A 27,949-nucleotide genomic window follows, 5' to 3' on the forward strand; every position below is an offset into this window, starting at 1 on the left:
TTTTATTTGGAAACAGGGTCTTACTAGACTGGCCTCAAATCTGCAATCCTCTGTCTCAGCCTCCTCAAGGGATGGACCCCAGGGGCAGTCTACCTCCGAGCTCCACCCCCAGCCCTATTTTTTTTCTTTATTTTGAAACAGGGTCTCACTGAGTTGCAAAGGGCCTCACTAAGTAGCTGAGGCTGGCCATGAACCATGATCCTCCTGTCTCCGCCTCCCAAATGCTGGGATTTATTTTTATTTATTTATTTTTTTTAATTTTGAAACAGGGCCTTGCTAAGCTGCTGTGGCTGGCCCTGAGCCTGCGGCCCAGTCCTCCTGCCTCAGCCTCCCACGTGCTGGGATTGCAAGCGTGTGGCACTGGGCCCAATTTTGCACACTTTTTTTTTTTTTTTTTTCAGTACTGGGAACGGAACCCAGGAGTATTCTACCTCCGAGCTACACTCCCAGCCCTAATTTTTATTCTTTATTTTGGAATAGGGTCTCACTGAGTTGCAAAGGGCCTCACTAAGTCGCTGACCTCCGGTCTCAGCCTCCAGCATGCTGGGATTGCTCCCTCCTTTAACCCTTAGAAGGCCAGGCTCCCGCAGGAGAAGCCGCCATGGAGGCGCGCTCGCAGACCCGCCGAGCCGTGGCTCGTCCTCATGGGACCCACTGGAAACCACTGCAGCCTCTGGCCGCCAATCGCGCTTTCTCTGGGGCCGGCAGGGCCAAAGGCCGGGCCACAGCTGTCCTGACTCATCTTGGCCAGAAGCCACGCTGGCTGGGGCAGAGACCAATCTGGGGTGAGCGTCCTGTCCTGGTGAATTCGAGGTGAATTCAAGGTGGAAGCCAGGACGAGCGGGCGTGGTGGGCCCTCTGCCAGGAGGAGCTCCTGCCGGGACCCGCTGAGACCCCGCGGCACCGAGGCACCTTTGAGATCAGGTGCATTCCAGGGACGCAGTGTGGCCCACGGTCAAGCTCTGCCTGTCAAGCACTGGGCCTGGGTCCATGGCCGGAGGAGGAAGAGGAGGAATAATGAAAAAGTCAGGTCTGAAGCCGAGCGCGGTGGCGCACGCTTATCATCCCAGCATTCGGGAGGCTGAGACAGGAGGATCGGGGTTCGAGGCCAGCCTCAGCTACTTAGGCCCTCTGCAACTCAGTGAGACCCTGTTTCAAAATAAAAAATACAAAATAGGGCTGGGGTTGTAGCTTGGAGGTAGAATGCCCCTGGGTTTCATCCCCAGCACTACAAAAAAAAAAAAAAAAAAAAAAAAAAGCCAGGTCTGATTTAGGAGGCTGAGACAGGAAAATTACAAGTTTCAAACCAGCCTGTCCAACTTAGCAAGACCCTGTTTCAAAATAAAAAATAAAATAGGGCTGGTGTAGCTCAGTGGTAGAATGCCTGTGGGTTTAATCCCCAACATAATACAATAGGGCCAGGCATGGTGACACACACCTGTCATCCCAGCAATTGGGAAGCTGAGAAAAGAGGATTGGGGATTTGAGACTAGCCTCAGTAGTTTAGCAAGGCCCTCGGCAACCTAGTGATACCTTGTTCCAAAATAATAAATAAATAAAAGCCAGGTGTGGTGGTGCATGCTTGTAATCCCAGTGTTTGAGAGGCGGAGACAGGAAGATCATGGATTCAGTTTCCTGGCCGGCCTCAGCTACTCCATGAGGCCCTCTGCAAGTTAGTGAGACCTTGTTTCAAAATAAAGAATAAAAGAGGAGCCGGGCGTGGTGGGCACGCTTGTAATCCCAGCGCTTGGGAGGCGGAGACAGGAGGATCGCGCAGGTTCGAAGGCAGCCTCTCTAGTTTAAGAGACGCTGTTTCCAAATAAAATATAAAAAGAAAAGTTCTGGGAGTGTAGCCCGGAGAAATAAATAAATAAATAAAGGCGGGATCACTCAGCTGCAACAGAACAGGACCCAGGGAGCAGAAGCCATGTGTGGGATGTACCGCTTGTGCCCAGGGCTCCGATCACGGCCCCGGCATCAGCTCACTGCAGCCTCGCGGAGCTGGTGAGCTCGGTGGCTTGAGGGTGCAGGGACGCCCCCACCCACAGAGGCAGAAAGCCGGGTGCCTCTGACCCCGGGACAGTGGGGGCCACAGCTGCGGGTGGCGGGTGGGCCTGGGCCGGCGGCTGCCGCAGAGGGCGTGGTGCGGGGCGCAGCCCTGGCAGCAGCCGGCTTGAGCCCAGGCCCTTCTGGAGCCCCGTCCAGGCCTCGGGCGGGGAGGGCAGAGGCCGCGGGCTGCACGGCCGGAGGGCGGCTGCGGGGAGCGCCGCTTGAGCCCAGGATCCAGGCCCATCGGGGACACAGGACCCTGCTCTCAGTCAAGCAAGCAGCCACGCTTGCGGTCCCAGGGCTAAGTGGTGGCCGGGTGCAAGTGTGCGCCACAGCCCGGTCGTTCTGTATTTTTGTTAAACTAAGCCTCTGCTATAAGGACTGGAACGCCATACAGACGTGTTCATAAATGTAATAACTCCTCCAACTTGCCTTTTTTTCCTTTTTTTGCAATACGGGGGGTGGTACTGGGGAGGTATTGTAGCTCCCAGAAACACCTCCAGCCCAATTTTTTGTTCTTTATTTGGAAACAGGGTCTCACTAAGTTGCTGAGAGCCTCACTAAGTAGCTGATGCTGGCTTCGAACCTGCGCGATCCTCCTGTCTCCGCCTCCCAAGCGCGGGGATGACAAGCGTGCCCACCACGCCCAGCTTTATTTATTTATTTGCAGGTCTGGGGCTAGAACCCAGAGGCATTTGACCTCTGAGCTACACACACCCTGTCCAATTTTTTATTCATTTGAAACAGGGTCTCACTGAGTTGCAAAGGGCCTCCCGAATGCTGTGATTACAAGCGTGCGCCACCACACCCAGTTCTTATTCTTTATTTTGAAACAGGGCCTCACTAATTTGTGGAGGGCCTCACTAAATAGCTGAGGCTGGCTGTGAACCTGCGATCCTCCTGTCTCAGCCTCCCAAGTACTGGGACTATAAGAACACACCACCATGCCTGGCTCCCAACCCCTATTATATTTTTCTTTCTTTCTTTTTTTTTTTTTTTTTTTTTTGGTGGTACTGGGGTTCCTGGAAGCCCTTCTACCTCCGGGCTACACTCCCAGACCTAGTTTATATTTTTGAAACAGGGTCTCTTACGCCAGCGCGGCTGGCTTCGAACCTGCGCGATCCTCCTGTCTCCGCCTCCCAAGCGCGGGGATGACAAGCGTGCGCCACCACGCCCGGCTCTATTTTTCATTTTGAAGCAGGTTCCAAGTTGCTGAGGCTATCCTGGAGCCTGAGATCTTCCAGTTTAAGCCTTCTGAATTCTGGGATTATAGACATGTGCCCAATGTCCAGTCTAATCAAGCTTTTTTTTCTGAGGATCCAGCTGTCCTCTCCCTTTTCTGCCTTCCATGATGGGCTTCTTAGTGACCCCAAAAGAGATTGCAACTCCCATCTGAACTCAGTTTACAAACACCTAAGGACCCAGGTCAACCCTGGTGATCCCTCCAAGACTGTCAGGTCCTTCGTGGGGTGCTGACAAGATTCTCAGGGGTGCCCCTTACTTATTTATGTTGGTTTGTGGTGCTGGGGACGGAAGCCAGGGCCTCAGGCACGCTGCCACGGGGCCACCCGACCCCACAGGTGCCTTTCAGCCCAGGGCTACGGAACACCCAGGGACCCCACAGAAAGCACCCCGATTCTTCAGCTCTGCTCTTCATCAGACCCATCTGGGACAGGCTGTTTGCTCCTGTCTTGGCTGTGGGGAGAGAAAGCCACCCTCTGTTTGCCCAACCCTGTCCTAAAATCAATATTTCTGTCCAGATCCCAGGTACCGGACCAATTGATTTTTGAGATTTTTTTTTGCTCCAAATTCATCCACGTGTTGGACAAATCCACGAGAGACAAATTAATGTTGAGGCCCTACTTTCCTGAAGGTTTTGTTAAGTTCCTTTGAGTGCTGCTTATAATTTGGAATCACCATTGAAAAACTATACCCCATTAGAGCCGGGCTTGGCGCACGCTTGTCATCCCAGCATTCAGGAGGCTGAGACGGGAGGATCGCGGATTGAGGACAACCTCAGCTACTTAGTGAGGCCCTTTGCAACTCAGTGAGACCCTGTTTCAAAATAAAGATTAAAAAATAGCCGGGCCTGGTGGCGCACGCTTGTAATCCCCGCGCTTGGGAGGCTGAGACAGGAGGGTCGCGCAGGTTCGAAGCCGGCCACGCTGGCTTGAGACGCTGTTTCCAAATAAAATATTACAAAATAGGTCTGGGAGTGTAGCCCAGAGGTAGAATGCCCCTGGGTTCCATCCCCAGTACCACCAAAAATAAATAAATAAATTAATTAATTAATTAAAGATAAAAAAAAATAGGGCTGGGGGTGTAGCTCAGAGTCCAATGCCCCTGGGTTCCATTTCCAGACCTGCAAAAAAATAAAAACAAAAAACAAAAACTGCTGGGCGTGGTGGCGCACGCTTGTCATCCCCGCGCTTGGGAGGCTGAGACAGGAGGATCGCGCAGGTTCGAAGCCAGCCTCAGCTACTTAGTGAGGCTCTCAGCAACTCAGTGAGACCCTGTTTCCAAATAAAATATAAAATAGGTCTGGGAGTATAGCCTGGGGGTAGAAAGCCTCTGGGTTCCATTCCCAGGACCACCAAAAAAACCCAAAAAACAACAAAAACAAAAACAACAACAACAACAACAACAAAAGTATATATATATATATATATACCACTAACCTTAGTCATCTACACACAATTCCTAGAAAGGAAGAGGAAACTATAGAGAGAGAAGAAAGGAAGTTTCCCCTGTGTCTGTTTTCTTTTCCGGGCAGGGGAGGCCCTCAAGAGATCTGAAAGGATGGTGAGGATGCCTTGGTCCCCATAAAGACACGCGGCTGTTACAAGTTAGGAAGTTTCAGGGGACTCTTTCAAGAGACACACTTGGAACTGGGGCTGTGTGTGAGCGTGTGTGCGTGCGTGTGTGCGTGCGTGTGTGCGTGCGTGTGTGTGTGCGCGTGTGTGTGCGTGCGTGCGTGTGTGCGCGTGTGTGTGCGTGCATATGTGTGTGCGTGTGCGCATGCGTGCGTGTGTGTGCGTATGTGTGCGTGTGTGCGCGTGTGCGTGCGCGTGTGCGTGCGTGCGCGTGCGCGTGCGTGCGTATGTGTGCGCGTGCGCGCGTGTGTGCGCGTGCGTGTGCGCGCGCGTGTGTGTGCGTGTGCGCGTGTGTGTGTGCGCGCGCGTATGTGTGCGTGTGTGTGTGCGCGCGCGTGCGTGTGTGTGCGCGTGCGCGCGTGCGTGTGTGTGCGCGTGTGTGCGTGCGTGCGTGTGCGTGCCGGCTGCCCTGGCGCCCGTTCGCAGTCCAGGGCTCCACGGGTTAAGGGGGCTCGCCCGCGAAGCCCCGCCCCCGAGAGGCGAAGACTCCTGAAAATCACGCCATGCAGACTCCTCCCCTGCCCGGACTCGCGGGGTGCGGCCGGCCGCAGTCGCCGCCGCCCGGAGCTCCGCGAGCATGAGGACCGCGGGCTGCGCGCTGGGCCTGGCCGTCGCCTGGCTGCTCGCTGCGGCCCGGGCTGCAGGTGGGTGCGCTGCGAGGGGTCTCCGCGACCCCCGGCGTTTCAGTCGGCGGGCAGGGATGGGGGACACCGAGCCTGGGACCCGGCGAGTGGGGTCCCCGGCCCCGAAAGAAGCGATGTCCGCCCATCCATCCCAGGGTCGGGGGTGCCCCGAGGGCCGGCTGCCGGCCGTGGAGACCCCTCCGCCCCTCCGGGGGCCCGCGGGGGGCGCCGGCGGCCGGGGGCTTCGTGCCAGCCGGGACCCGAAGCGCCCGCACGGGCGGAGCCTCCTGCGATCTCCGCGTGGGCTGCGCCCGAGCCACGCCCAGAGCCACGCCCCGGGCCACGCCCCCAGCTCCCATTGGGCGAGGTCGGAACACGCGAGCCTGGAGCCACTCCCCCTGCCCAATGGGAAGCGGCGGCGGGCTGCGGGGCGTGGCTCCGGCGCGGAGGTGGAGCCTCAGCTCCGGGACCGGGCGGGGTCCGCGGGGCCCTCGTCCACCCCGGGTCCTGTCCGGAAGCGGGGGACGCGGCCTGCGCCCCGGGACTCGCTTCCGGGAGCACCAGAGGGCCCGCAGAGCACTCCTGAGCAAAGACTGCAGTCTCCTCCCGGCTCGATTGCCAGATTCCCATCCCCGCCCGGCCATCCTTAGACCTCCAGGCCGAAGTGTTTAGAAACTCCCGCCGTCGCCGGGCGCACGCTGTAATCCCCGCATCCGGGAGGATCGCGGTTCGCGGCCAGCCTCAGCTACTTAGTGAGGCCCTCTGCAACTCAGTGAGACCCTGTTTCAAAGTAAAGAATGAAAAATAGGGCTGGGGGTGGAGCTCGCAGGTAGAATGCCCCTGGGTTCCATCCCCAGACCCGGAAAAAATAAAAAGGAAAAGAAAAAGAAATAAAGCTCCCGCTGTAGATCTTTGGTCCTCAGCCAAGGACCCTTCCGGGTGGCCTTGTTTGTTCAGAGGCCCCAGCGGGTGGAGCAAGTTTAGTGGGTGCGAGTTTGTTTTTTTAGATTTCGAAACCCGGCTAGTAGGTACAAGAGTTACTGATTTCTTTCCTTTTTCATTTTCTTATTGATACTGGGGACTGAACCCAGGGGTGGTCTAGCTCTCAGCTACACCCTCAGCCCTATTTTATTTTTTTTAACTGAAAACACAGCCTCCCGTAGTTACTGAGACTGGCTTCAAACCTGAGATCCTCCTGTCTCAGCCTCCCATGTACCGGGATTACCGGTGTGAGCTACCATGCCTGGCTTAGGGGGCATTAAATGATCTCTTCAGAGCTGGGCGTGGTGGCACACGCTTGTAATTCCAGTGCTCGGAAGGCCGAGACAGGAGGAAACAGGTTCGAAGCCAGCCTCAGCAATTTATTTAGGTTCTCAGAATCTTAGTGAGACCCTGTTTCCAAATAAAAAATAATAAAGGGATGGGGCTATAGTTCAAAGGTAGAATGCCCTGGGTTCAAGCCTTAGCACCAAAATAAATCTGTAATACTTTAGCTGTGCCGAGGAAGGCGGCTGGTGCCTGTGGTAAATGCACTCCAATACAGCTAAATGGCCCTTTTCAGCTGGGTATGGTGGCCTACGCTTGAAATCCCAAGACCTGAGAGGCTGAGACAGGAAGATCACAGGTTCTCAGCCAGCCTCAGCTACTTAGGCTTTCCTCAGTGTGTTGAGACCCTGTTTCAAAACTAAGGATAAAACAAGCCGGGCGTGGTGGTGCCCGCTTGTCATCCCGGCATTCGGGAGGCTGAGACAGGAGGATCGCGGTTCATGGACAGCCTCAGCGACTTAGTGAGGCCCTCTGCAACTCAGTGAGACCCGGTTTCAAAATAGAGAATAAGCCGGGCGTGGCGGCGCACGCTTGTCATCCCCGCGCTTGGGAGGCAGAGACAGGAGGATCGCGCAGGTTCGAAGCCAGCCGCGCGCGCTGGCTTAGGAGACCCTGTTTCCAAATAAAAATGTAAAAATAGGTCTGGGAGTGTAGCCCGGAGGGAGAAGGGCTTCCAGGAACCCCAGTACCACCAAAAATAAATAAAGAGAGAAAGAATAAAAAATAGGGCTGGGGGTAGAGCTTGGGGGTAGAATGCCCCTGGGTTCCATCCCCAGTATTTAAAAAATAAATTAATAAATAAAGATTAAAAACTGGGGCGTAGGTAGAGAACATAAAGGATACGGATTGCTGTTGCCTCTGCACTGGACAGGGCTTTGTTCTGTTTACTTCTTGTTTCCAGCGGGGCGTGGCTCTGAGTGGAGAGAGAATTTCGAAGTGTGTTGTCTAGAAGTCCCCACAGGCGCCTCTGTTTCCAGGGAGAGAGGGAGGATGGCTCACAGAGCCCCAGTGCCGGTGCAAAGATCCCGCCGCCCGGCTGTCTGCGTCGCACACAGGACGCGGCTGGGCCCCCGCGCCCCGATGCACTTCCCTGGCGCTCACCGATCTGTCCTTAAGAGCAGATGTTGCTCTGCAGGTCTCCAGCAAGCCAGCTGTGGTGGCGCACAGCTGGAATCCCAGTGCAGGCTGGAGGGTCGCAGGCTGGTGGTGGCCAGAGCCACGGCGCTCGCGGTGGCCGAGGCTCCTCCCCAGGGCTGGGCTGCGGCCTGACCTTCCTTTTCTCTACCTGTCGTCCCGGCTCGGCTCGCCCTCTGCCCAGCGCCGCAGGACCATGAGTCACGTCCTCCCTGTGTGGCTGGCGACTCCCCCATGAGTCAGCAGGTGGAGGGCGCTGTCAGGGAGTGTAGCCTGGAAGTAAAAAGCCCCTGCATTCCATCCCCAGTACGAGAAAAAAAAAAAAAAAAGATTAAAAAATATAGGGCTAGCCGGGCGTGGTGGCTCACGCTTGTCATCCCCGCGCTTGGGAGGCGGAGACAGGAGGATCGCGCAGGTTCGAAGCCAGCCGCGCTGGCGTAAGAGACCCTGTTTCAAAAATATAAAATAGGTCTGGGAGTGTAGCCCAGAGGTAGAAGGGCTTCCAGGAACCCCAGTACCAAAAAAAAAAAATATATATATATATATATATATAGGGCTAGCCGGGCGTGGTGGCGCACGCTTGTAATCCCCGTGCTTAGGAGGTGGAGACCGGAGGATCGCACAGGTTTGCTGACTTAAGAAAGCCTGTTTCCAAAAATAAAAAATAGGTCTGGGAGTGTAGCCCAGAGGTAGAAGGGCTTCCAGGAACCCCAGTACCACCAAAAAAAAAAAAAAAAAATTATATATATATATATATATATATATATATATATATATATATATATATATATATGTATGTTTAGCCGGGCTTGCTGGCACACGCTTGCAATCCCAGTGCTTGGGAGGCTGAGACCGGAGAATCGCGGTTCGCGGACAGCCTCAGCTACTTAGTGAGGCCCTCTGCAACTTAGTGAGACTGAGTTTCAAAACAAAGAATCAAAAATAGGGCAGGGTGTAGCTCGGAGGTCGAATGCCCCTGGGTTCCACCATCCCCATTTTAATATTTTATACTTTAATAATTTATTTTATTTTTAATATTTTGTGGTAGGCTAGGTGTGGTGGCGCACACTCATAATCCCCAGGGTCTGGGGGTGGAACCCAGCAGCATTCTACGTCCGAGCTGCACCCCCTGCCCTATGTTTTATTCTTTGTTTTTTGTTTTTGTTTTTGTTTTGGTCCTGGGGGTGGAACCCAGAGGATTTCTACCTCCGGGCTATATTCCCAGACCCATTTTATATTTTATTTGGAAACAGGGTCTCACTAAGTTGCTGAGAGCCTCACTAAGTAGCTGAGGCTGGCTTCGAACCTGCGCGATCCTCCTGTCTCAGCCTCCCAAGCGCAGGGATTACAAGCCGGGGATTACAAGCGTGCGCCGCCACCACGCCCGGCTCTTATTCTTTATTTTGAAACCGGGCCTTACTGAGTTGCAAAGGGCCTAAGAAATCGAGGCTGTCCGCGAACCCGGATCCTCCTGTCTCAGCCTCCCGAATGCTGGGATGACAAGCCTGCGCCCGGCTCATTTTGAAACCGGGTCTCCTAAGTTGCGGAGGGCTCACCAAGTAGCTGAGGCTGGCCGCGAACCGCGATCTCTGGCTTCAGCCTCCGTTTCTGGGGTGCCCGCGAGCGCCCCCACGCGGCCTTTCCCCAGGTCACTCGATTCAGCCTCGTCGACTTATGTTCACGGTTTCATTGGCGCCATCGAGCCATTTCCTGGGCATCGGGTCTGCGTTTCTGGCTCACGGGCGGTTCGCGGGGTGCAGATGGCCGCCGGCCTCGGGTCCTGTGCTGAGCCCTCCCGCCCTCCCTTCCCGCCGTTTCCTCGCAGGGGAAGACAAGTGCGGGCGAAGCGAGTTCCAGTGCAGGGACGGCAGGTGCATCTCCTACCAGTGGGTGTGCGACGGCAGCGCCGAGTGCCCCGACGGCTCCGACGAGTCCCCGGACACCTGCAGTGAGTGTGCAGGGCTGAGGCTGCCGTGTGCGTGTGCATGCGTGTGTGTGCATGCCGTGTGCGTGGTGCTAGGGACTGAGCCCCAGAACACCTCTAGCCCTATTGTATTTTTAATATTTTGTGGTTGCCGGGCTGGTGGTGCACACTTACAATCCCAGCATCCGGGAGGCTGTTGCAGGAGAGTGGTGCTTTGCGGACAGCCTCAGCTACTACTTAGCGAGGCCCTTTGCAACTCAGCGAGAGCCCGTTTCAAATTAAAGAATAAAAGCCGGGTTCGTAGCCGGGCGTGGTGGCGCACGCTTGGAATCCCCGGGCTTGGGAGGCTGAGACAGGAGGATCGCACAGGTTCGAAGCCAGCCTCGGCTACTTAGTGAGGTTCTCAGCAACTTAGCGAGACCCTGTTTCCAAATAAAGTATAAAATAGGACTGGGGGTGTAGCCCGGAGGTAGAAAGCCCCTGGGTTCCACCTCCAGTACCACCAAAAAAAAAAAAAAAAAACAGGTTCGTGGTGGCGCACGCTTGTAATCCCCACGCTTGGGAGGCTGAGACAGGAGGATGGCGCAAGTTCGAAGCCAGCCTCAGCTACTGAGTGAGGCTCTCAGCAACTTAGACCCTGTTTCCAAATAAAATATAAAATAGGTCTGGGAGTACAGCCCGAAGGTAGAAAAGCCTCTGGATTCGACCCCCAGTACCACATACAAAATAAATAAATAAAATATTCAATTAAAAATGAAAGAATAGCCGGGCATGGTGGCGCGAGCTTGTAATCCCCGAGCTTGGGAGGCAGAGACAGGAGGATCGCGCTGGTTCGGAGCCAGCCTCGCTAGCTTAAGAGACCCTGTTTCCAAATAAAAAAATATAAAATAGGTCTAGGAGTGTAGCTCGGAGGCAGAAGGGCTTCCAGGAACCCCAGTACCACCACAAAAAAAAATTAAAGAATAAAAAAATAGAGCTGGGGGTGTAGCCCAGAGGTAGAATGTCCCTGGGTTCCGTCCCCAGTACTACAGCAAAAAAAAAAAAAAAGTCGTACTGGGGACTGAACCCGGAGGCTTTCTACGTCCAACCTGCACCCCCAGCCCAATTTTATTTCTTATTTGGAAACAGGGTCTCGCTAGGTTGATGAGAGTCTCACTACTTGTTCAGACTGTCCTCGAACCTGCGATCCTCCTGTCTCAGCCTCCCAAGCACTGGGATTACAGGCGTGCGCCCCACGCCCGGCTCGTGTCTGATTTTTAACCATCCTCATTCAGCTCACTGTTTCCACACTTTGGAAAGGGGGTGGGCTTGGCAGCTCCCTCTGGAACGCCGGCGTTTCGCCTCCCAGAGCTGGGCTGCTGAGGCCGGGCCTCCCCTCAGGCCCTCTCCGTCCTCCCCAGTGTCCGTCACCTGCCAGCCCGGGGACTTCAGCTGTGGGGGCCGCGTCAACCGCTGCATCCCCAGCCTCTGGAGATGTGACGGCCAGGAGGACTGTGGGAACGGCTCGGACGAGCTGGACTGCCGTGAGTGTCCTGCCAGCAGGCCGGGTCGGGTGCGCACGCGGTGGGGGGGCGGCCTTGTTTCCCGAGAGCCCTGGCCGCCTGCTCCTTGCTGGGCTCCCCCTTTTGGGGTTCACACCGAGCTCCCTCCCACCCCTCATATCTTCCTGGCGAGGTGGTGCCGCAGCTCAGTACTGCTGAGCTTGGCTGGGGCGCCTATGGCCAGCGCCTGCCCGGCCAGCTGGTCCTCAGAGGAGGACAAAGGCCTCGCCTGGCGGGCGGGAGCTCTCTGGGAAAATGCTGCTGGTGAGCCGGGCGTGGTGGCGCACGCTTGTGATCCTAGCTTTTGGGAGGCTGAGACCAGAGGATGGTGGTTCACGGCCAGCCTCAGCTACTTAGTGAGGCCCTTTGTAATTCAGTGAGACCCTGTCTCAAAAAAATAAAAAAGGCCGGGCGTGGTGGCGCACGCTTGTAATCCCCATGCTTGGGAGGCTGAGACAGGAGGATCGCACAGGTTCAAAGCCAGCCTCAGCTACTTAAGCGAGGCCACTTGCAACTTAGTGAGACCCTGTTTCCAAATAAAATATCAAATAGGGCTGGGAGCATAGCCCGGAGGTAGAAAGCCTCTGGGTTCCACCCCCAGTACCACCAAAAAATAAAAATAATAAATAAATAAATAAAATTTAAAAAAGACTAAAACATAGGGCTGGGGGCGTAGCTCGGAGGTAGAATGCCCCTGGGTTCCATCCCCCCAAAAAAGCAAAGCAAAAATGAAGCGTGGGGAGGGAGCCCCACAGCGACACGGCCTTGGCCCGCCCCGCAGCCCCCAAGACCTGCGCCCCGCACGAGTTCCGCTGCGGCGACGGGAAGTGCCTGTCCCGGCACTTCGTCTGCGACCTGGACCGCGACTGCCCCGACGGCTCGGACGAGGAGGCCTGCCCGGCCTCCACCTGCGGCCCCGCCAGCTTCCGCTGCAACAGCTCCTCCTGCATCCCCGAGCTGTGGGCCTGCGACGGCGACCCCGACTGCGAGGACGGCTCGGACGAGTGGCCGCAGCGCTGCGGGGGCCGCGACACGGCGCGGAGGGACGCGGGCCCCTGCTCCGGCCTGGAGTTCCACTGCCGCAGCGGGGAGTGCGTGCACGGCAGCTGGCGCTGCGACGGCGGCCCCGACTGCAGGGACAAGTCCGACGAGGAGAACTGCGGTAGGCCGCCTGGGCCCGAGGGTGCGAAATAGGCTGGGGTGCAGCCTGGAGGCTGAGCGCCCCTGGCTTCCATCCCCAAACCTACCAAAAATTAAAAGGAAATGAAAGGAAGGAAGGAAGGAAGGGAGAGAGAAGGAAGGAAGGAGGGAGGGAGGGAAAGAAAGAGAGAGAGGGAAGAAGGGAGGGAGGGAGGGAAAGAAAGAAGGAAGGGAGGGAGGGAGGGAGGGAAGAAAGAAAAGGAAGGAAGGAAGGAGGGAGGGAGGGAAGAAAGAGAAGGAAGGAAAGAAGGAAGGAAGAAGGGAGGGAAGGAGGGAAGAGACAAGGAAGGAAGGAAGAAGGGAGGGAGGGAGGGAGGGAAGAAAGAGAGAAGGAAGGAAGGAAGGAAGGAAGGACTCAAATGGCGCTGCGGAGGTAGCTGGGGTCCGAACGCCCCTGGGTCTCCCCAGCACCACGGGTCTCCGCGGCCCCCGGCAGGGCTGGCCGTCCGCGGCCTCCCTGTCCCGCTGCGTGTCCCCTGACTCTCGTGCCTTTGCCCCAGCCGTGGCCACCTGCCGCCCCGACCAGTTCCAGTGCCTGGATGGGAGCTGCGTCCACGGCAGCCGGCAGTGCGACCTCCAGTACGACTGCAAGGACCGGAGCGACGAGGTCGGCTGCGTCAACGGTGAGCAACTGGCGGCCCGGCGCCCGGGGTCGGGAGCCTGCGCCCGCAGGGAGGCTGCCCTGTGCCCAGCGCTGTGCCCTTGGGCGCGTCCCTGGGCCTCTGGGCCTCCCTCCTCGCTGGGGGCTGCGTGTTACCAGGTGACGAACTTTGTCCTTGAGGTCAGCTACCCCGCAAAAGGTCCGATTCCATTGACGAAGCCGGTCCTTTTTTTTTTCAGTACTGGGGATGGAAGCCAGGGGTGTTCTACCTCCGAGCAACACCCCTAGCCTATTTTGTATTCTTTCTTTCTTTCTTTCTTTCTTTCTTTCTTTCTTTCTTTCTTTCTTTCTTTCTTTCTTTCTGTGGTACTGGGGGTGGAACCCAGAGGCTTTCTACCTCCGGGCTATACTCCCAGACCTTTTTATTTTTATATATTTTTATTTGGAAACGGTCTCGTAAGCCAGCATGGCTGCCTTCAAACCTGTGCGATCCTCCTGTCTCAGCCTCCCAAACGCAGAAATTACAAGCATGCGCCACCACGCCCGGCTGTATTCTTTATTTGGAAACAGGGTCTCACTGAGTTGCAGAGGGCCTCACTAAGTAGCTGAGGCTGGCTTAGAACCCGGATCCTCAGCCTCCCAATGCTGGGGTTACAAGCGTGCGCCACCACACCGGGCTTTTTTTTTTTTTCCCCAGTACTGGGGATAGAACCCAGGGGCATCCTATCTCTATCTCTGAGCTCCACCCCCAGCCCTATTTTTTATTCTTTATTTTGAAACAGGGTCTCACTGAGTTGCACAGGGCCTCACTAAGTACCTGAGGCTGCGAACCTGGATCCTCTGGTCTCAGCCTCCTGAATGCTGGGATTACAAGTGTGCACCGCCACGCCCGGTTGTGACATTTTAATTCTTAAACTGGGTGTGGGGTCTCAAGTGTGCAGTAGATATGGCGGTGGGTGCCCCTGAGCCATGGCATGCTTGCCAGCGTATTGTTAGCATGTATGAGGTCCTGAGTTTCTGCCTAGCACTGTAAAATAATAAATAAATAAATAAATAAATAAATAATAAAACAAAAACTACAAAATGTAATAGTGAAGCCAGGCGTGTTGGTGCACACTTGTAATCCCAGCACTTGGGAGGCTGAGACAGGAGGATCGCGGTTCGCGGACAGCCTCAGCTACTTAGTGAGGCCCTCCGCAACTCAGTGAGACCCTGTTTCAAAATAAAAAATAAAAATATAGGGCTGGGGGTGTAGCTCAGAGGTAAAATGCCCCTGATGGCAGAAAAAAAAATGTATATATATACACACACACACACACACACACACACACACATATAATAGTAAATATATTTGCGTTTAGTCTTGCCTTAGTAAACTATTATATTAAGGAGGGCTGAGCAAACCAGGCATGGTGGCGCATGCCTGCAATCACGGTACTTGAAAGTCTGAGGCAGAAGGAGACAGGTTCGAGGCAGCCCCGGCAGATCGTGAGACTCCACATCAACCTCCTGAGACCTTGTTTTAAAGGGAAATTAAAGCCGGGCGTGGTGGCGCACGCTTGTAATCCCCGCGCTTGGGGGGCAGAGACAGGAGGATCGCGCAGGTTCGAAGCCAGCCGCGCGCGCTGGCTTAGGAGACCCTGTTTCCAAATAAAAATGTAAAAATAGGTCTGGGAGTGTAGCCCGGAGGTAGAAGGGCTTCCAGGAACCCCAGTACCACCCCCCCAAAAAAAAAAAGAGAGAGAAATTAAATAGGGCTGGGGCTGTGTCTTGGAGGTACAGTGCCTCAGGGTTCAGTCCCCAGCACCCCCCCACCACACACACACACACAACATACGTAATGAACACATTTGCATCTCTGCTGCCCGAGTGCCGTTGCAGAGGCCGGGCGGTCCCTGCGGCCGGACACCGCTGCTGACCTCCCCTCCTCTCCTAGTGACCCGGTGCGAGGGGCCCGCCAGGTTCAGGTGCCGCAGCGGGGAGTGCATCTCCACGGACAAGGTGTGCGACGCCGCCCGGGACTGCCGGGACTGGTCTGACGAGCCCATCAAGGAGTGCGGTGAGTCCGGGGGCGCAGAGGGGCCGGGAGACCCCCACCCGGCCACCCGCACTCCCCGCAGGGCTCCTGCCCATTGGTAGCCGGAGGGAACTTTGGTTCCAGGACAAGAAAGATATGGGAGACTGGGATAAAGGCATAGCCCGCAGCAGGGCAGGCTTGTCATCCCAGCATTCGGGAGGCTGAGACAGGAGGATATGGGTTCGCAGACAGCCTTGGCTACTTAGTGAGGCCCTCTGCCACTTAATGAGACCCTGTTTCCAAATAAAGAATAAATAGGGCTGGGAGTGTAGCTCGGAGGTAGAATGCCCCTGGGTTCCATCCCCAGTACTGCAATCAATCAATCCATCAATCAGTAGGGTTGGGGTATAGCTCAGAGGTAGAAATGCCCCTAGATTCAATCCCTAGCACCACCAAAAAAAAAAAAAAAAGCAAAATACATAGCCCAAATGGTAGGACACGCCTGTGATCTCAATTCAGCCGGCCTCTGCTACACAACAGGACCCTCAACAGTCTAGCAAGACCCTGTTTCAAAACAATTTTTTTTTTTTGCGGGTCTGGGGGCGGAACCCAGGGGCATCCAACGTCCGAGCTCCACCCCCTGCCCTATTTTTTATTCTTTATTTTGAAACCGGGTCTCACTGAGTTGCAGAGGGCCTCACTAAGTAGCTGAGGCTGTCCGTGAACCGCGATCCTCCGGTCTCAGCCTCCCGAATGCTGGGATGGCAAGCGTGCGCCACCACGCCCGGCTCCAAAACAATTTTTTCTTGCGCGTGTGGGCCCTCGATATTGAACCCAGGGTCTCAGGAGGTGGACGAGTCTCTGCCCTAGCTGAGGCTGCCCTGTCTCTGAGCTCCACCTCCAGCCCAATTTGTTTATTTCTTATTCTGAAATAAGGAATCTCACTAAGTTGCTGGGGGCCTCACAAGTTGCTGAGGCCGGCCGTGAGCCAGAGGTCCTCCTGTCTCAGCCTCCCAAATGCTGGGATGACGAGCGTGCGCCTCCACGCCCCGCTAAAGAAAGACAATTTAAAAAAGCATTGCAGCGAGTGTGCGAGGCCGCCCCGCGTCCCCGAGTGACTGGTCCGTGTCCCCCGCCCCTCGCAGGCACCAACGAGTGCCTGGACAACAATGGCGGCTGCTCCCACATCTGTAACGACCTCAAGATCGGCCACGAGTGCGTGTGCCCCGCGGGCTTCCGGCTGGTGGAGCAGCGCAGATGCGAAGGTGATCCCGGGGCCTCTCCCGGCCGAGGCTCCGGCCTCCTCTCTGCTGCATCTGTGGGGTGTGCGGAGAGCCTCCCTGCCTCCCGGGCAGCGGCACGGGGTCCTGGACCCAGAGCCCTCGCTCGGCCGGTAAGCCCTCCGCCACCGTGACGCCCGGGGTCTTGTCTCCCGACAGATATTGACGAGTGCCAGGACCCGGGCACCTGCAGCCAGCTCTGCGTGAACCTGGAGGGTAGCTATAAGTGCGAGTGTGAGGAGGGCTTCCGGATGGACCCCCGCACCGGCACCTGCAAGGCCGCGGGTGAGCGTCCTCTGGGCTCCGCACCCCCAGGACCCCGGGAGCAAGGGCTGGCCCCCAGGCCGGGGGTGGAGCGCCCCAGGTGGGAGTCAGGCTGGCACGAGCCCGCCCGCACGCTCCCCGTCCTGGGACACCCGGGACGGCCATCCCAGCCCGGCCCGGCCCAGACACGCCTCTCATCCCAAGACAACTGAGGGCGATTTAAACCCAGGAATACGTCACTTCTACCGCTGAGCAATACTCAGCCCCGTTTGAATTTTATTTTACAGCCGGGCGTGGTGGCGCACGCTCGTCATCCCAGCGTTTGGGAGGCTGAGACCGGAGGGTCGCGGTTCGCGGACAGCCTCAGCTACTTAGTGAGGCCCTCCGCAACTCAGTGAGACCCGGTTTCAAAATAAAGAATGAAAGATAGGGCAGGGGGTGGAGCTCGGAGGTTCAAGCCCTTGAGTTCAATCTCTAGTACAGCAATAAATAAATAAATAATAATAAAATGGCATAATAGCCAGGTGTGGTGTACACACTTGCCATCCCAGCATTCGGGAGGCCGAGACCGGAGGATCGCGGTTCGCGGCCAGTCTCAGCTACTTAGCGAGGCCCTCTGCAACTCAGTGAGACCCTGTTTCAAAATAAAGAATAAAAAATAGGTCCGGGGGCGGAGCTCGGGGGTAGAACGCTATTGCACCTGGTGCTTGCGTACCTCTGTGCCGGTGTCCTTCCTGGGGTCCAGCCACACCCCTCTCAGTGACCGCGGACTCGAGAGGAGCCCCGGGTTCCCGCGGCCCCGCTGACCGCCCGCCCGCGCCCGGCTCCGCAGGCTCCATTGCCTACCTCTTCTTCACCAACCGCCACGAGGTGCGGAAGATGACGCTGGATCTGAGCGAGTACACCAGCCTGGTCCCCAACCTCAAGAACGTGGTGGCGCTGGACACCGAGGTCGCCAGCAACAGGCTCTACTGGTCGGACCTGACCCAGAGAAAGATCTACAGGTGAGCTGGGCGCCGTGGCGTGCCGGGCACCCTGGCGTCGAGGCTGGGACAGGAAGGTCGTGGGTTCAAGGACAGCCTCGGCCATTAAGGGCAACTCTGTTTCCAAATAATACATTAAGAGGTCTGGGTGCGATGGTGCGCGCCTATGATCCCAGTACTGGGAGGCTGAGACTGGAGGTTCGCAGACAGCCTCAGCAATTTATCGAGGCCCTCAGCAACTTAATGAGATCCTGTTTCCTAATAAAAAGGGCAGTGGGTTAAGCCCAGGGGCATTTTACCAATGTATCACAGATTAATAATAATAATAATAATAATAATAATAATAATAATAATAAGCCGGGCGTGGAGGTGCACGCTTGTAATCCCAGCCTTCGGGAGGCTGAGACAGGAGGATCACAGTTCACTGACAGCCTCAGCTACTTAGTGACGCCCCTTGCAACTTAGTGAGACCCTGTTTCAAAATAAAGAATACAAAATAGGGCTGGGGGTGTAGCTCGGAGGTAGAATGCCCCTGGGTTCCATCCCCAGTAGCACAAAAAAAGAAAAAGAAAAGAAAAATGGAGAGCAGGCGGGCAGGCGGGCAGGGGAGCCTGGTGGGCTGCCTCCGCCCCGGTCCTGACGCTCGGCCCGTTTCCCGCCTCAGCACCCAGATCGACCGCAGCCCCGACTTGGCTGCCCACGACACGGTCGTCAGCGGGGACCTGCAGGCGCCCGACGGGCTGGCCGTGGACTGGGTCCACGGCAACATCTACTGGACCGACTCCATCCTGGGCACCGTGTCCGTGGCTGACACCAGGGGCGTGAAGAGGAGAACGCTGTTCCAGCAGAAGGGGTCCAAGCCCAGGGCCATCGTGGTGGATCCCGTCCACGGGTGCGTGTGTGCAGAGCTCAGGGGCGCAGAGGGAAGGTCGGGGCTCGAGAACTCGTGAGGGCTTCAAGCCCAGCTTGAAATATTCTTTTTTTTTTTTTTTTTTTTAACACTACTGGGAATGAGACCCAGGGGCATTCTGCCTCCGAACTCCACCCCAGTCTATTTTTTAATTCTTTATTTTGAAACAGGGCCTCACTGAGTTGTAGAGGGCCTCACTAAGTAGCTGAGGCTGTCTGCCAACCGCGATCCTCCTGTCTCAGCCTCCCAAAGGCTGGGATTACAAGCTTGTACCACTTAAGATTTTAGAGTTAGGAAAACCTGCAGGTAGCCAGAAGTGGTGGTACGCACCTATAATCCCGGTACTTGGGAGGCCGATACAGGAGGATGGTCAAGGCCAGCCTCGGGTACTTAGTGAGGCCCTCTGCAACTTAGTAAGACCTGGTTTCAAAATAAAGAAAGAAAAAGTAGGGCTGGAGGCATAGCTCAGAGGTAGAATGCCCCTAGGTACCACAAAAATAAATAAATAAAAATATAGGAGTCAGATATGGTGGAATACGCTTGTAATCCCGGGATTTGGGAGACAGACAGGAGGATTGTGGTTTGAGGACAGCAAAGGCCTTCGGCAATTTAGTGAGACCCTGTTTCCAAATAAAGTATAAAATAGGTCTGGGAGGTAGAAAGCCCCTGGGTTTCACCCCCAGTACCATAAAAAAAAAAAAAAAAAAAAGAATAAAAAATAGGTGTGGGAGTGTAACTTGGAGGCAGAATGTTCCTGGGCTCCATCCCCAGCACTCCCCTACAAACAAGACCCCCACAGGTTTTACTTTGTTACTTGTGGGGAGCTGTGGGGGGGGGGCTCTGGGACAGAAGGTGGTTGTGGGTCATCCTGGCGGAGACTGTTCACGTGTCTGCAGGACCCGTGTCCGCCCAGCGGCTCCGGGCCGCGGGATGACCAGTGTCCCCTGACGCCGCCGGGCAGGTCACAGGGAATTGCACAATTGGGGAGAGGTGTTGACAATCCAGCCTGGCAGGGAAGGCAGTGTACTGGGGTGGGACCCAGGGGCTTCGTCCTCCGGGCTACACTCCCAGATCTCTTTTCTATTTTATTTGGAAACAGGATCTGGCTAAGTTGCCGAGAGCCTCACTAAGTAGCCGAGGCTGGCTTCGCACCGATCCTCCTGTCTCAGCCTCCCAAGCGCGGGGATCACAAGCGTGCGCCCCCACGCCCGGCCCTGAGACCCTGTTTTAAAGTAAAGATAAAATAGGGCTGGGGTGTAGCTCAGAGGTAGAATGCCTCTTGGTTCAATTCCCAGTGCCAAAGGAAAAAAAAATTAATTAATAAATAAAAAATAAAGCCGGGCGTGGTGGCGCACTCTTGTAACCCCAGCATTCGGGAGGCTGAGACCGTGGTTCACGGCCAGCCTCAGCTACTTAGGAGGCCCTCCGCAACTCAGTGAGACCCTGTTTCAAATAAAGAAAAATAGGGCTGGGGTGTAGCTTGGAGTCGAATGCCCCTGGGGTCCATCCAAGTACTGCCAAAAAAAAAGTCCATTTGTCATCTCGGCCGCCCTGCGGCCCCCGCTGGCGCTGGCGGGGACCGTCCCGCCCAGCGTCCTCATCCCCGTCTCCTGTTGTCCACCAGCTTCATGTACTGGACAGACTGGGGGACGCCCGCCAGGATCGAGAAGGGCGGCCTCAACGGCGTGGACGTCTACTCGCTGGTCACGGAGGACATCGAGTGGCCCAACGGCATCACGCTGGGTACGTCGGCGCCCGCGGCCCCGAGCTGCCCATGCAGCGCCGTGTGTGTGTGTGTGTGTGTGTGTGTGTGTGTGTGTGTGTGTGTGTGTAGCTCTGGGGAAGAGAACCCAGGGCCGTTCCACCTCCCAGCTGGACCCCAGCCCCATTTTATTTTAGTTTATTTTTTTATTTTTTGGTGGTACTGGGGGTGGAACCCAGGGGCTTTCTACCTCCGGGCTATACTCCCAGACCTATTTTATACTTTATTTGGAAACAGGGTCTCACTAAGTTGCCGAGAGCCTCACTAAGTAGCTGAGGCTGGCTTCGAACCCGTGCGATCCTCCTGTCTCAGCCTCCCAAGCGCGGGGATTACAAGCGTGCACCACCACGCCCGGCTAGCCTCATTTTATTTTTATTTTGAATCAGGGTCTCAGGAGGTTGATGAGGGTGTCCCTACTTGCTGAGGCTGTCCTCGGCCCTGCGGTCCTCCTGTCTCAGCCTCCCACGTGCTGGGCTTGCAGGCGTGCGCCACCACGCCTGTGCGGCTCTGGCCCTTCGGATGCGCCTCCCATTCTTGCCTCTGGGCTCTGGCCGCCGCGGGTGACCGCTTCCTGTCCACCTGTGCGTTCTAGATCTTTCCAGCGGCCGCCTCTACTGGGTGGACTCCAAGCTCCACTCCATCTCCAGCATTGACGTGAACGGAGAGAACCGGAGGACCGTCCTGGAGGACGAGCAGCGGCTGGCCCACCCCTTCTCCTTGGCCATCTTCGAGGTGAGACGGGGCCCCTTGGGTGTGTGCGCGTCGGGTCATGGCGCAGGGTCTCCGAGCTCATCGCAGCCAGATGAACTCGGGAAGCTCTCAGCTCTGGGCAGGGCTTAGAACTGAGGCGGTTTCCGTGGTCTTCACCCCGAAAGAGGTTCCCACCACCCCAGGGGCATTCTAAGTCCAAGCGACACCCCCTGCCCCACTTTTTATTCTTTATTTTGAAACAGTGAGACCCTCTTTCAAAATAAAGAATAAAATAGGGCTGGGGGTATCTCTTGGAGGTAGAATGCCTCTGGATTCGATCCCCAGTACCCCCACCCCCCAAAAAAAAAAGAAATCAGGTCTCAGTAGCTTTCTGAGGCTGGCCTCCATCTTGTGGTCCTCCTGTAACGCAGGGCTGGGGTGTAATTTGGAAGTGGAATGCCCCCGAGTTCAGTCCTCGGGACCCCAGCCGGTCGGTCAGTGGGGCAGCAGGCCTGGGCCCCGTCGCAGTGACTCATGGGACCTGTCCCCCCTCATGCCTCCTTCCGCAGGACAAAGTCTTCTGGACAGATATCATCAACGAAGCCATATTCAGCGCCAACCGCCTCACGGGCTCGGATGTTCGCTTGATGGCAGAAAACCTCCTGTCCCCCGAGGACATCGTCCTGTTCCACAACGCCACGCAGCCCCGGGGTGAGGGCAGGCCCCGGCGTCCTGGGGTTCTACACCGCCCCATCCCATCCCGGGGTTCTCGTGCCCGGCTCACCGCCCTCTCCCTCCGCCCCAGGCGTGAACTGGTGCGAGAGGACGGCCCTCCCCAACGGCGGCTGCCAGTACCTGTGCCTCCCGGCCCCGCAGATCAACCCCCGCTCCCCCAAGTACACCTGCGCCTGCCCCGACGGCATGGTGCTGGCCGCCGACATGCGCGGCTGCGGCCCAGGTAAGACCGGCTCTGCGCCACTGTGGGCGCACCGCGGGTTGGGGTCCCCGTGGCCCGTCCTGGGCCGTCCCCAACGCTGATGCAGCCAGTTCTTCCCCTCCCCCTTTTGTGGTGTGTGTGTGTGTGTGTGTGTGTGTGTGTGTGTGTGTGTGTGTGTGAATCCAGGTCCTGGGATTTACAGGCACCACCACCATGCCTGACTGTTATATATATATATTTTCTGTTTCGGTACTTGGGATGGAACCCAGGGCATTCTACCTCTGAGCTACACCCCTAGCCTTTTTTTTTTTTTTTTTTTTTTCTGTGGGTCTGGAGATGGAACTCAGGGGCATTTGACTTCCAAGCCACACCCCCTGGCCTATTTTTTATTTATTTATTTATTTATTCTTTCTTTCTTTCTTTCTTTCTTTCTTTCTTTCTTTCTTTCTTTCTTATTTTGGTGGTACTGGTGGTGAAACCCAGGGGCTTTCTACCTCCGGGCTATACTCCCAGACCTATTTTATATTTTTTTATTTGGAAACAGGGTCCCACTAAATTGCGGAGAGCCTCACTAAGTAGCTGAGGCTGGCTTCGAACCCGTGCGATCCTCCTGCCTCAGCCTCCCAAGCGCGGGGATGACAAGCGTGCACCACCACGCCCGGCTTTTATTCTTTATTTGGAAACAGGGTCTCACTGAGTTGCTGAGAGCCTCGCTAAGTAGCTGAGGCTGGCCGCGAACCGCGATCCTCCGGTCTCAGCCTCCCGAATGCTGGGATGACAAGTGTTGGGCAGGGCTGGAGGTGTAGATCCAAGGTAGACCGCCCCTGGGCTCCGTCCTCAGTACTGAAAAAATAAGAAAAGAAAGAAGGCTGTGGTGTGGGTCATGGTAAAGCCCCTGTGGGTCCATCCTCAGTGACAGACAGGAGCCCGCGGGCCTCAGCGGGTGCTTATTTTCGGTGTGTTGGTCTTTGGTTATTTCTTGGGCCGCCTGTGAGGAGCAGGAGCGCCGCCCGCGGGCCCTGGCACTCAGGGGTTGCCCCTTTCTTCCTCAGCAGCTGAGCCTGCGCCGACCTCGGCCAAGACCCCCGCCAGCTCCCCGGCCCCGGCCTCCAGCGCCCCCTGGCGGCCGACGGAGGCGGTGACCCACGGTAAGGGCCTCGCCCCGGCAGCTGAGTGCGGGTTTGCGCCCCTGCAGCAGCTGCGAGCAATTGACCGATGAAATGGAGTCAGCTTGGGGTCCTGGCTCGCTCGAGGGCCGTCTCCGACCTGGGTTGTGTGTCTGGAAGCCCCTTTAAAATGAGTCAAAGAGCTGGACATGCTGGTACAAGGTCTGCAAACCTCCCAGGACTCGGGAGGCTGAGACAGGAGGATCGTAGGTTCGAGGCCAGCCTCAGCAGCATAGTGAGGCCTTTGCAACTTAGTGAGGCCCTGTTTCAAGATTAAGAATAAAAAATCTGGGTGTGGTGGCACCGCAGGTTTGTAATCTGAGAATTTGGGAGGCTGAGACAGGAGGATCACAGTCTGCGGATGGCCTCAGCTACTAAGTGAGGCCCTCTGCAACTGAGTGAGACCCTATTTCAAAATAAAAAATAGAAAATAGGGCTGGGGGGGTGTAGCTCAGAGGTAGAATGTCTCTGGGTTCCATCCTCAATACCACAAAATAATAATAATAATAATAATAATAATAATAATAATAATAATAGAATAAAAATAGGGCTAGGGCTGTAGCTCAGAGATAGAACACCCCTGGGTTGCAGACGCAGTACCACAAAAATAAATACATAAATAAATAAAGCATAAAATAGGGCTGGGGCATAGCTCAGAGGTGGAATGCCCCTGAGTTCAATCCATAGTACTGCAAAAAAATAATAATAAAAATAATAGATGAAAAAATAATAATAAATGAAAAAAAATCAAAGTGGCTGGGGCTGTAGCTTGGAGGTGGAATGCCCTGGGTTTAATCCTTAGTGTCCTGCACCCCCCACCCCACCCCCACCACACACACATATTGCTTCTGGACTGAAGAGATAGATTCTCTATGTCCGGTTTCCTGAACAATACAGTGTAAGAACTGTTTCCGTCGGCCGGGCGTGGGGGCGCACGCTCGTCATCCCAGCATCCGGGAGGCTGAGACCGGAGGATCGCGGTTCGCGGCCAGCCTCAGCTACTTAGCGAGGCCCTCTGCAACTCAGTGAGACCCGGTTTCCAAATAAAGAATAAAAAATAGGGCAGGGGGTGTCGCTTGGAGGTCAGATGCCCCTGGGTTCCATCCCCAGACACACACACACACACACACAAGAACTGTTTACGTACCACTCACACTGTATGTGTATTAGAAGCCATTGAGATACTATTTAACTGGACCAGAGCATGTGCCCGGGTCATATGCAAGCACACCACTTGAGTTGATGCCAGGGATCCTGCGGGTTCTCCGGCCTCCACCAGGGGGCGCCCGCTCCCCGCAAACTTTTCTAACAAGAAAAAAGGCCAATTTCAGCCCTGCGCCCCCACCCCCAAGAGGAACTTAAGTCCTTGTTCAGCAGCCCAAGAGAGGAGGCGCCACTCTTGAGGGCGCAGGGAGGCCTTGCCCGGGAGAGAGGGGGATTGCTAGAAAATACCCCTCCTCAAACCGCCTGCCCGGGGCTTCTCGAATACCGAGAGAAAATGCGCGGGGACCTGCTGTTCTCCTCTCCCTCCTCTTCCTCCTCCTCCTCCTCGGAACTGCAGACGGCAGCTACAAGCTCAGCTCTATTTTATTTTTATTTTTATTTCACTTTGTGATACTGGAAATGTAACCCAGAGGCATTCTACCCCCAGGCTACACCCAGCCTGTTTTATTTTCTGTTTGGAGATAGGGTTTTTCTAGGTGGGTGAGGCAGTCACTGCTTGCGGAGGCCGTCCTCTAGCCCGAGCTCCTCCGGCCTCAGCTTCCCAAGTCCTGGGATGACGGGTGTGTGCCATCACGCCCGGCTCACCTAGACTCTTTCTTTTCCTCGTCATTCCCCTAAACAGTGCAGGATAGCATCTGAGTGCCATTTACCTTTTGCCCGTTATTAGAGTCTGTGGGAGGCAGGCGTGGTGGCACGCGCCTGGCATCCCAGTATTTGGGAGGCTGAGATAATATGACCAGAGGTCCGAAGCCAGCCCCAGCAACCTAGTGAGATCCCGTTTCAAAATAAAACACAAGCCAGGCGCGGTGGCGTACACCCTGGGAGGCTCAGTCGGGAGTCACAGGTTCCAGGACAGCCCCAGCCACTTAGCAAGATTGTCCGCACCAGAGGAGACCCTGTTTCAAAAATATTAATTAATAGCCGGCCGTGGTGGCGCACGCTGTCATCCCAGCGCTTGGGAGGCTGAGCCCGGAGGATCGCGGTTCACGGCCAGCCTCAGCTGCTTAGTGAGGCTCTCCGCAACTCAGTGAGACCCTGCCTCAAAATAAAGAATAAAGTAGTGCTGGGGGTGTAGCTTGGAGGTAGAATGCCCCTGGGTTCAATCCCTAGTACTGGAAGGAAAGAAAGAAAGGAAGGAAGGAAGGAAGGAAGGAAGGAAGGGCCGCATCCTTCCCTCCTCCCTGGTACCATCAGCACCGTCCCTGGCGCTGCCCCAGCGGCCTGGCATCCCCGAGCTCCGGAGGGAACCCTCTTGGATTCAGAGCCACGGCTGCTCCTGACTGTTATCATGACCTGGCGATTTTCCCGGTTCCCTCAAGCTTGGGGGGACAGGAGACGCCCCACACTCGCTTTGCAGGGGCGCCTGCTCTGCCTAGGTCCCCTCCGCCCGGGGTCTCACGTGTTCATGCCCTGCAGGCCTGGGCGAAGCTCCCGGCACAGAGGAGGAGCAGGCGGCGCCACGGAGCACGGGGGCCTTGTCCATCGTCCTCCCCATCGGTAAGTACCGCCCCGGCTCCTCCAGGATAAGCCTGAGGGCGCTGCGGCGCTCGTGCTGAACCCCACGGCTGTGGGACAGGAGGGTCTCAGGTTTGAAGACAACCTCCGCAGTTTAGCAAGGCTCTCGACAACCCAATGAGAACCTGTCTCAAGAGAAAAATAAAATGGGACTTGGGGTATAGTGCAGTGGTAGAATGCTCGGTGTGCCGCAATAAAATAAAATAATAAAATAAAAGCTGGAGCCAGTCATGGTGGCGCACGCTTGTAATCCCAGCATTCGGGAGGCTGAGACAGGAGGATCGCGGTTCGCGGACAGCCTCAGCTACTTAGTGAGGCCCTCTGCAACTCAGTGAGACCCTGTTTCAAAATAAAGAATAAAAAGTTGGGCAGGGGTTGTAGCTCAGAGGTCAAATACCCGTGGGTTCCATCCCCAGACCTGGAATGAATAAATAAATAAATAAATGAATACAATTAAGCCAGGTGCGGTGGCGCACGCTTGTAATCCCAGTCCTTGGGAGGCTGAGACAGGAGGATCGCGGTTCGAGAACAGCCTCAGCTACTTAGTGAGGCCCTCTGCAACTCAGTGAGACCCTGTCTCCAAGATTAATAATAAAAATAGGGCTGGGGGTGTAGCTCGGAGGTAGAATGGCCCTGGGTTCCAACCCCAGCACCAACAAAACAAAACAAAAAGCGGCCCAGCAAGCCCAGTCAGTAAAGAGCCGTCCGTCCGTCCGTCCGTCCGTCCGCAGCGCTGCTCGGCCTCCTGTGCTTCGGGGCCGGCCTGGTCTGGAGGAACTGGCGTCTGCGGAACATTAACAGCATCAACTTCGACAACCCCGTGTACCAGAAGACCACGGAGGACCAGGTGCACATCTGCCACAGCCAGGACGGCTACACCTACCCCTCGGTGAGCCAGGCGCCGGGCGGGCGGCGCGTTTAGATAAGGGAGCGTCATCCCAGTCCTTGGGAGGCTGAGACTGGAGGATCGCAGGTTCAAGGCCAGCCTCAGCTATTTAGGCCCTGTTTAGAAGCCGGGCGTGGTGGCGCACGCTTGTAATCCCCGCGCCTGGGAGGCTGAGACAGGAGGATCGCGCGGGTTCGAAGCCAGCCTCAGCTACTTAGTGAGGCTCTCAGCAACTTAGTGAGACCCTGTTTCCAAATAAAATATTTTTAAAAAGGTCTGGGAGTGTAGCCCGGAGGTAGAAAGCCTCTGGGTTCCACCCCCAGTACCAAAAAAAAAAAAAATGGCAGCCAGCCCCCATGCCTGTCTTGAGCAGCCAGGAGAGAGCAGGGGAGCAGGGGGAAGCGGGCCAGTGCCGGGAGCCGTAGTGGGCGCTAGGGCTGCGGAGGGGCGGCCTCGCGGGGCGCCCCTGGCGGCCAGGGCTCCAGGGTGGGGACTCTGCCAAGTTCACTGAACGTTAGAACTGACTGTTTCTGGTGTTGTCGACAGAGACAGGCCGTCAGCCTCGAGGACGATGCCGCGTGACCGCGGGGACGCGGCCTCCCGGAGCAGGCCTCGGCCGACAGCGGCGGCCTCCATCCCGACCCGACCCGACCCCCAGGGCCTCTGCTTCTGCAGAGCGGAGGCCAAGGGCGCGGCGGCCTGGCTGCCGGACTTTGTTTTATATATTTATTCGTCTGGGCAGCAGACAGGCTTCCTAGGGCGCGGAGGGACCGGGTTCAGGTTGAGGTTCTGTACTGTTTTTATAAAAGCGCTTGTCAGCCCAGTACTTGGGAGGCGGAGACAGGAGGACCAAGGTTTTGAGGCCAGCCTCTAAAGAGGCCAGCCTCTAAAGTAGTGAGGCTCCCATCAAACCTAGCGAGACCTGTTTCAAAAGAAGAAATAACACAGGGCTGGGGTGTGGCCCGGAGGTAGGATGCACCTGGGTTCCATCGCTAGCGCCACAACAATAAAAATACAGAGACCCAGGGAGCGGGCGGATCCCAG

At 56.1% G+C, this 27,949-nt stretch overlaps 1 protein-coding gene across 1 annotated transcript; it reads left to right on the forward strand.

Moving 5' to 3' along the window:
- Positions 1 to 5,499: 5,499 nt before the first annotated feature.
- Positions 5,500 to 27,487, forward strand: LDLR (low density lipoprotein receptor; the record flags this gene model as incomplete). The annotated part of the gene is made up of 18 exons (XM_080715526.1): positions 5,500 to 5,566; positions 9,831 to 9,953; positions 11,330 to 11,452; positions 12,252 to 12,632; positions 13,171 to 13,293; positions 15,208 to 15,330; positions 16,434 to 16,553; positions 16,728 to 16,853; positions 17,665 to 17,836; positions 18,480 to 18,707; positions 20,350 to 20,468; positions 21,080 to 21,219; positions 21,747 to 21,888; positions 21,983 to 22,135; positions 23,170 to 23,262; positions 25,921 to 26,001; positions 26,751 to 26,908; positions 27,452 to 27,487. 18 exons carry the CDS (start codon positions 5,500 to 5,502, stop codon positions 27,485 to 27,487), a joined length of 2,508 nt encoding a protein of 835 aa, XP_080571652.1.
- Between the last annotated feature and the right edge of the window lie 462 nt (positions 27,488 to 27,949).

The sequence above is a fragment of the Muscardinus avellanarius genome (assembly GCF_963383645.1).
Source record: "Muscardinus avellanarius genome assembly, chromosome: 18".
NCBI lineage: Eukaryota > Metazoa > Chordata > Mammalia > Rodentia > Gliridae > Muscardinus > Muscardinus avellanarius.